General features: G+C 46.7%; 1 protein-coding gene across 2 annotated transcripts in view; it reads right to left on the minus strand.

Moving 5' to 3' along the window:
* The window catches only part of FECH (ferrochelatase), a 44,450-nt gene extending 35,711 nt beyond the window's left edge, over positions 1-8,739 (minus strand). The window contains exons 1-2 of one of the 2 annotated variants that reach the window (XM_053571672.1): positions 8,555-8,739; positions 1,112-1,238 (exon numbers count right to left, since the gene is read on the minus strand). In XM_053571672.1, the coding sequence (XP_053427647.1) occupies positions 1,112-1,238; positions 8,555-8,621 (194 nt within the window). In that variant the 5' untranslated portion in view covers positions 8,622-8,739. The remainder of the gene's footprint in view (positions 1-1,111; positions 1,239-8,554) is intronic. The other variant, XM_053571673.1, reaches the window with a different exon arrangement.
* Positions 8,740-9,315: the final 576 nt, after the last annotated feature.

Consider the following 9,315-nt stretch of genomic DNA (forward strand, 5'->3'; position numbering starts at 1 on the left):
AAGGAAGAATGGTGCCCTGCTCGGCAAGCTCCAGACAGAGATGATGCAGGGCCCCTCTCCTAGCCAAACAAACTGCAGTTTACTCAGCATTCAGACAGCATACCCACAATGACACAGTGAAAAATAACAAGCACAAGATTAGAATGTTTTGTTTTCCTACCTGTGTAACTTTCACAGAACAATGTCTGGTCTGGCAGAAAGTTCAAGGAGTTGAATAGGTCACTCGCTTCCTCCACTCTGCCCCACGCTACGCTGTCCCTACGCTGTCATCCACATAACGTCCCTGCACAGAGTCTTCCAAGACTGGAGGACCATTGTGGCTTCTGTTACTGGAGAGGGCTGGGCAACACCACGCCCGCTGCCAGCCGCCAGCAGATGAAAGAGGTGAGGTAGGAAATGTGGTTGATCTTGTTAATCAATTATAGAATCATGTCATGTATAATTATGTTCACTACGTTAATAGATGAAAAACAATAATAAAGCTTCCTATAGAAACTCTTGGTGAACTTTTTTCTTTTTTTGAGACAGAGTCTCACTATGTCGCCCTCAGTAGAGTGCTGTAGCGTCACAGCTCACAGTAACCTCCAACTCTTGGGCTTAAGTGATTCTCTTGCCTCAGCCTCCCGAGTACCTGGGACTACAGGCACCCACCACAACGCCTGGCTATTTTTTAGTTGCAGTGATTTAGCTCGCCTGGGCTGGGCTCGAACCCACCATCCTCGGTGTATGTGGCTGGCTAAGTAACCACTGTGCTACGGGTGCTGAGCCAGGTGGATCATTCTTCATTCTGTATAGAACATACATTTCACAGGCCTAACTGTGTTATGTTTATAAATACATTTGCTGCACATATATAATTTGTGTTACGTGACATATTCCAGAACCAAATATTTACTTGATTTGCAGACTGTCTGTACTCAGCTATGTGTCGTTTAACAAAGTTCTGTTGTGGGGTAGAGGGGAGGAAGCAGTGAGAGGAGTAAAATTTATGGTTTAACAGGAAACCAAGAAAATAACTACACCTATGTACTGGGTTTTCCCAGCACCTTTTCTTCCAATTTCTCTTCCAAGTAAGAGAAATTCTGACTTGCCCCTGACATTAGCCTCCTACCTCTGCTCCGGCAGAACTTGAGGACTGGCGCTCTTGGCATGCAGGGCTGCTCCTGTGGCGGCGGTGGCAGCTGCTGCGCCCAACTGGCACATCCATGGCTGGCAGGCCCTGACACTCCCGTATACCACTGCAACAAAATTAAAGTGCTAGCATGAAACCCAGTGGAAAGGAATTCTTTTTGGAAGAGTGTTCTCAGAGCGTAATTCCTGGCTTTAAAATGTAAAGAGCTGCAATGACGGAGATGACTGTCTTAGCATCTCTCTGCAGGCAGGGCCTGGGGGTGGGGGTCAGTCCCCTGGGATGGCTGGTGACGGGTGCGGGGAGGCCTAGAAACTACACACCCCTCCCCTGCCTGCCTTGGCCGCAGATTTTGCTGTGGTCCCTCACGGGAAGCACTGCATGTTACGAACATTCCTGACAGCTGCTCACGTGAAAGCTGAGGGGCCTCCAGAAAAGGTGAAGAGCCACTGACATAGGGAGTAGAAACTGAGCCAGTTTTCAATCCACTGCACATCTCAACTCTGTCTATAACCAAGAACCCCAGGACTGCCCTTAGATGCTGACGGGGGGGCCCCTCTGTTTTCTGGGGCCTCTCTGGCTCTCCTCCCCCAGCACCAGCCAAAAAAACATGCCTCCCCCAGTGTCCACGCCCCACATGCCAGCACCCGAGAATTCCCTGTCCCTTAAGCACCACGTCCACTTCCAGGGTCTGCACAGGACTCTTTCCTAGTTTTATCCTTCTGAGGGCAGATTACACCATCAGTGTGACTGATCCTTGACCTGAACAGCAGCCAACACCCTCAGTGCTGGGGCCAGAACAAAGCTCAGGTGTGAAGACTGGAGGGTTGCCCGCATGAGCACAAGGCGAGAAAGAGCAGGTGGTGGGAAGAGAAGGAAAACCAGTGCGTCAGGGGCCACAGTCCCCAGGCCTCTACGTTTCTACAGGTGCTCTGGAAAGTTTGAAAGCTCATCCTTCCAGGTCATTATAAAAGTCAATTTGTCAACGTAGGAGGACAGAACATGTTTTGAAACCTGTTAACTTGCTGTCCCACGTATGATGTAAGTGCCTCCATGTATACACTTGTCCTGGTCCCATAACACTTATTATATCAATAGGCGTGGAGAAGCCACTTGAATTGATGAGTCCCTGTGCCATACCCAGCTGTCCTATGAAGAGTATTGGTCCCTAAACATCCAGTGAAATGAAACTGAAGCTACACACAGGTATTGAAGATGGCAATGTGTTTACTACCATGCCCCATGCTGCACACATGACCCCCTTCCCCATTCTTGAATCAGCAGGTTAGAAACCAGCTTGCAATCACTCTCTTAGAGGAGGCAAACATGTCAAGGGAGAGGGATTCAGTCTGCTGACCAAGCAGACCTTACTCTGAATCCAGCTCCGTCACTTCCTAGCAATGTGACCTGGGGCTAAGTTATTATCTTCCTGAGGCCTAGTTTTCCAAGCTGTAAAATGACAACACCTTGCTATTAGGATACTTAGAAGATAGCTGGGCATCGTGGCCAGAGCCTATAGTCTCGGCTAAGAGTGACTAAAGCTAGAGGATCACTTGAACCCAAGAGTTTGAGCTACAATGCACGGCACTCTACCAAGGGTGACAAAGTAAGATTCAGACTCAAAAAAAAATTTTTTTTACGAGTACTTAGGAGGATTAAAGCAGAGACGTGAAATATGCTACACTGTCTGCCATATGATTAGTGCTGGCATTAGTTTCACTTGTACGTTTCTAGAGGTTAGGGACTACACCTGCTCTAATTTTTAGTATGTCTATAAAACATAAAAGAATGAGATCTCAGCTCGGCGCCTGTCGCTCGGCGGCTAGGGCACCAGCCACATACACTGGAGCTGGCAGGTTCAAACCCAGCCCCGGCCTGCCAAACAACAATGACAACTACAACCAAAAAATAGCCGGGCGTTGTGGCGGGCGCCTGTAGTCCCAGCTACTTGGGAGGCTGAGGCAAGAGAATCACTTAAGCCCAAGAGTGTGAGGTTGGTGTGAGCTGTGATACCATGGCACTCTCCCAAGGGCAACATAGTGAGACAGTCTCCAAAAAAAAAATTGCAATTTCAAGGCTGCTTTAGATTTCCAACTATGCAGATTGTGCACATTCCCAACAAAGCCAATTACATGTGCTTGTGCAGAATAATCTTTACTTGCTTAAAGTAAAAGATCGACATAAAAAAATTTAATTCTACTCCAAAGAAGTCACAAACCGGCCAGGTGCAATGGCTCACTCCTTTAATCATAGCACTGTGGGAAGCTGAGGCAGGTGGATTGCTTGAGCTCAGGAGTTTAAGACTAGTCTGAACAAAGTAAGACCCCCATCTCTAATAAAAATAGAAAAACTAGCTGGGCATTGTGGTGGGTACCTGTAGTCCCAGATATTTAGGACACTGAGGCAAGAGGATCACTGGAGCCCAAGAGTCTGAGGTTGCTGTGAGCTATGATGCCATAGCACTCTACCTAGGGGGGCCCAGTGAGATTCTATCTGGAAAAAAAAAAAGAAGTCTCAAACCAACTCACATCTCCTTCCTTATTTTAGATGTTTAATTCTGAACTACATAATGAGATATAAGTAAGTAGGTTCTTAATCATGCTGCAAATGTCCCCAATTCCTGAAAAGAATGAGATTATATCAGACTCCATGGGGTATGAGAATCAAACTTTAGCATTCCATGACTGGCTTGCTAGTACAGGTTGAACATCCCAAATCCAAAAATCTAAAATCTTGAAATGTTCCAAAACCTGAAACTTTTGTGCACTGACATGATACTCAAAGAAAATGCTCACTGGGGCATTTCAGATTTTTGGATTTAAAATGTTCAACCTGTAAGTGTATTCCAAAACCTAAAAACAGCATCTTACAAGGGTACATGTGAAACTTACTAAATGCAGAATATAAATGTCTTAACACAATAACTAAGAAAATGCCAGGAAGGCTATGTTAACCAGTTTGATGGAAATATTTCAAACTGTATATAAAACCAGTGCATGGTGCCCCATGATCACATTAATGTACACAGCTATTATTTATTTAAAAAAAAAACTAAAAACAATCTAAAGCAGTGGTTCTCAACCAGTGGGTCACGACTCACGGAACTATATTGAAGGGCCGCGGCTTTAGGAAGGTTGAGAACCACTGATCCAAATCCATATGTGGTGTCTGAAGCCTATAATCCTATAATTCTCTAGGGCTGGGTGTGGTGGCTCACACCTATAATCCTAGCACTCTGGGAGACCGAGGCGAGTGGATCACCTGAGCTCACGGGCTCAAGATCAGCCTGAGCCAGAGCCAGACCTTGTCTCAAAATAACCGGCGTTGTGGCAGGCGCCTGTAGAAACAGCTACTTGAGAGACTGAGACAAGAGAATCACTTGAGCCTAAGAGTTTGAGGTTGCTATGAGCTATGAGCCACAGCACTCTACTGAGAGTGACAAAGTGAGACTCAGTCTCAAAAAAGAAAAAAAAAAAAAATCCTAGCACTCTGGAAGGTTGTGACGGGTGGATCCCTTGAGTTCAGACCAGCGTAAATAAGGGTGAAACCCTGTCTCTACTAAAGAATAGAAAAATTAGCCAGGCCTTATGGCTGGCACCTACAGTCCTAGCTACTCAGGAGCCAGAGGCAGAAGCATTGTTTGAGCCCAGAGTTTGAGGTTGCTGTCAGCTACACTGATGCCATGGCACTCTAGCCTGGAGCAACAGAGTGAGACATACACCTGAGCTGGCGGGTTCAAATCCAGCCTGGACCCGTCAAACAATAATGATGGCGCAACCAAAAAATAGCCGGGCATTGTGGCACATGCCTATTATCCCAGCTACTTGGGAGGCTGAGTCGGAGGTTGCTGTGAGCTGTGATGCCACAGCACTCTACCCAGGGTGACAGCTTGAGGTTCTGTCTCAAAAAAAAAAAAGTTGGGAAGAGACTAGATTCTCCAACTAGTACATCAGTATTTCTTAGTCCAATTTGGGAGCCAGTAGCTTTTCGAGCTGCTTAACTATCGCCATGTCCTCTACTTACACAATTCTCTTCTCCATGGTTGACCGAATTCTCAGAGAGAAGGGTGATGCTACTAATAAGGGAACCTTTCCACTCAGGCCTTCTCTAAAACACTCCTCTCCCCTAATGATCTAAAGTTTCTGGAAAAATGAAGAGCTCCTACCAAATGATTAGTGTGTGTCAAAGGACCACTTGAGACTCCTGAAAAAGCTAAAGAGAATGTGATGGTACAGGCAGCGCTGTGTAGCGTGGAGAGTATGTGCTCTACAGCCAGAGAGATCTGAGCCAGAGAGATCAAAAGCAGCAGGGCTCGGCTTGTGCAGCTCATAGGAGTCTCCCTTTTCTCATCTGTAAAATGGTGATAAGACCAACCTTGCAGGGCGGCTGTGGCAATGGGGAGAAAAAAGTATGTTCAGCTCAAAGAACAGTGTACGTGATTGAGCAAAGAGGTTAAGAATATTCACTAGTATAGACTTGGCCACTTATGAACTAAGGCCAAATAATTCTGCCCCCACTCCTTACATGGACAACTGGTCTACCTTAAGAAGGCCTAGAAATAATAAAAGTTCTCAAATTGAGGGAAATACAGAAAAGAAAAAGATGATGTAAGAAAACAAAACTTCCTAATTTCCTAACTCCTGTGGTAGCCTACATCCGTACTCCCAGCTACTCAAGAGGCTGAAGTGGAAGGATAACTTGAGTTCAGGAATTTGAGACCAACCTGGGCAACAAAGTAAGATCCTATGTAAAACAAAACAAAACAAGTAACTTCCTAATTGCTGGACAAACCCAACAGGTGATCATTTAAAAGTATAATTGTTCCTTAAGAAGTTAAAAAATAAATTATTTTAAATTTTTTTTTTTTTTTTTTTGAGAAAGAGTCACGCTTCGTCACCCTTGGTAGAGTGCCATGGTATGATAGCTCACAGCAATCTCAAACTCTTGGGCTCAAATGATGCTCTTGCCTCAGCCTCCCAAGTAGCTGGGACTATTGGTGCCCACCACAATGCCCAGCTATTGTTAGAGACAGAAACTCACCCTACCTTAAGCTGTCTCAAATTCCTGAGCTCAAGCATCTCACCTGCCTCCAACTCCCAGAGTGCTAGGATTACAGGCAGGAGCCACCTTCCTCAGCTATTTTAATATTTTGAATGCTTGGGAATAGGATAGAGGAGGGTAGAGGCAAGGTATACAAACATTTAAATATATAATAGAGCCCTTTACTATCACATAAGAGATAAGAATTATTTCAAAAGTACTTATAAAAACATGTACCATTTAAAAAATTAACAACAACTGGGCGGCGCCTGTGGCTCAGTGACTAGGGTACTGGCCCCATATACCGAGGGTGATGGGTCAAACCCGGCCCTGGCCAAACTGCAACAAAAAATAAAAAAATAAATAAAAAGTATGTATTTAAAATCAATCAATCAATAAATAAATAACAACAGCCAGGCGAGGTGGCGCGTGCCTATAATCCTAGCACTCTGGGAGGCCAAGGCAGGTGGATTGCCTGAGCTCACAAGTTCAAGACCAGCCTGAGCAAGAGCAAGACCCTAAAAAGGAAGTCCCAAATGAAAAAAAAAAAAGAGCAAGACCCTGTCTCTAAAAAGAGCTGGGCATGTGGTGGGTACCTGTAGTCCTAGCTACTGGGGAGGCTGAGGCAAGAGAATCACTTAAGTCCAAGAGTTTGAGGTTGCTGTGAGCTATGATGCCATAGCACTCTACCAAAGGGGACAAAGTAAAACTCTGTCCCCACCCCCCCAAAAAAAGGAAAAAAGAAAGAAGGTTGTATATTAAGACTATTAATAAAAATGAGAGGGTTTGCTTAAAAAAAATGTTATTTTCTAGTGTGGAGCCAAAATGTTCTAATGCCTGTTATTATTTAAAGTAAGACTGTTTTTATTATGCTAGAATCTTTTTCTAATTTCAAAAAATATATATGCTCAGTGTAAAAAGTTTGCAAAGACAAAGGCACAAAGAAAAACAGTAATCAGATAGATAAATAGCACAGGGTGTACCCCAAGAAGTTTCTTATTAATCCTGTAATATACTAAACACATAGAGCACAAAACTTCGTTTTCCCACTTTTATTGTCAGGGTCATTTTCAGAAATACTATTTTTTGTTTTCCAACCTAGATAATGTTTATCCTTTCCCATTAACCAAAATGATTAAAGTATGTACTGTAACTACTCTCTAAAATCAGAGTCTGTAACACAAACAGACTTCAAATCTACTTCTGCCATGGTTTCTGAACCTTTCCACTAATAACCTAGAAAATGAATAATTTAAAGTTTCACATTTTCTCCCATAACCTCAGGAAAATCTACAGCCTGTCAGACTTTATTTGCCCAGAAAAGTCAATGAAAAAAAAGATTAATTCATTACTTCTTTCAGCCCCAATTCTGGCCCTGCTGCTGCTTCTTAAAACATAACACATTTCATCCACCAGTGTCCTTAGTAAGGTCTCCTCATTGTATACTGATCACTTTCCTAACAAAAGCACCTGTAATGAGATAGGCAGGTTCAGAGTGGATTCTCTCCATTCCCACTAAGTAGGTGCCAGACTGTTGAATTGGGGAACTAATTGTGTCCAGTCACTGTTCAAATGCAGTAACTAGGGATCTTATGTGGCTGCCTTTTACGTTAATAACAACATTTTCAGGATCTCTATGAACCTACTGAGTGCTAGCGGCTTCACCTATATCCTGCCAATCTCTACGGCAAGCCTAAGAGGTATTACTTTTCTCCTTTTGCAACATTAACCAAAACTCAAGCGAGGCTGGGTGCCTTGCTCAAGGTGTCACAGTTGGAAATGGCAACCCAGCCAGGTGTGTCTGACCCAGAGTCCCATCCGCTCATCCTATGAACACAACCTATATTTACGGTTCACGTAAGAAATGTGTGAGGCTGTTAGTAGGTCTCATTTGTTCTCTCAAATTTCTAGAGAGTGATTTCTCTCTAGAAATCACTATCCAAGGAGGAGTGAGTGATGCTATCCCAACAGCAGTGAGGATGACTACACCTTCCTTACCGTACTCTGTACTCTGCGGCAGGCCCTTAACATAACTTCCCTTGCAATGTAAGGCTTACATCATCCCCATGGTCCTATTATTGCAGGTGACAAGCAAGACTGAGAAATGCGGCCACTGTCCACGCCATCTAGCTGACCTACAGGACTTGAACTCGCGCCTCCCGCACTCCCGGCGCCCTCCCCGTGGCCTCCGGGTCAGGGGCCCTGGGTGCTCCCGCTCGCCCCTCCCAGGGAGGCCAGTCCCGGTCCCCGTCCGCTCTCCGCTATGCCACCTGCCCTTTTGCCCGTGGCTACCCACGCAGCCCGCTGCGGCTCCCGGAATCCCCCAGGCCCGAGCGCCCCAGCCGTCTCAGGGACCCCGGAGGCGGCCACCACAGCCCCACTTACGCCGATCCCGGAGCAGGGCGCCCGTGGCGCGCAGAGCCGCAGCCATGTTGGTGCCGACTGAAAGCATTACCGGGGCAGCCGCGGCCCGAGTCCCGGGCTCCACCGGCCGCGGCGTGATCGAGTGTGGGTGCAGCTGACAGCAAGCCGGGAGCGCCCCCCCATCCCCCAAGTCTCCAGCCTCCGGCTCTCGCTCGGCCCCACCCCCACCCCCACTCCCGGCGCGCCCTCTCATTCGCTGTAGCCGCTCGGCGCTCGGGGACGCGACAAGGGGGCGGGGCCATCTGGGGACACACCCCTCGTGGAGAGTCCGCGAGGCCCCGGGACGCTGCCCCGGCGAGCAGCGCTAGGGAGACCTCCTCCCCACTATCCCCGGTCCCGCCAGCGCGGCTGGATTCCTGGTTGCGCTGAACGGATGCCCTGGTTTCGTTTGCTAACCTGTCAGGCAGTGACCGCAGCCATGACTCAGCAAAGAACTTTTTTTCTTTTTTTGAGACAGAGTCTCACTTTGTCGCCCTTGGTAGATTGCCATGGCATCATAGCTCATGGCAGCCTCAGACTCTTTAAGTCAAGTGATTCTCTTACCTCAGTCTCCCTGATAGCTGGAACTACAGGCGCCCGCTACAATGCCCAGCTCTTCTTAGAGATGAGAGGGTGTCGCTCTTGCTCAGGCTGGTCTCGAACTTCTAAGGGCAAGCAGTCCACCTGCCTAGGCCTCCCAGAATGTTAGGATTACAGGAGTGAGCCACCGCGCCCGGCCTTCA

This window comes from Nycticebus coucang, chromosome 19 (assembly GCF_027406575.1).
Source record: "Nycticebus coucang isolate mNycCou1 chromosome 19, mNycCou1.pri, whole genome shotgun sequence".
NCBI classification, from domain to species: Eukaryota; Metazoa; Chordata; class Mammalia; order Primates; family Lorisidae; genus Nycticebus; species Nycticebus coucang.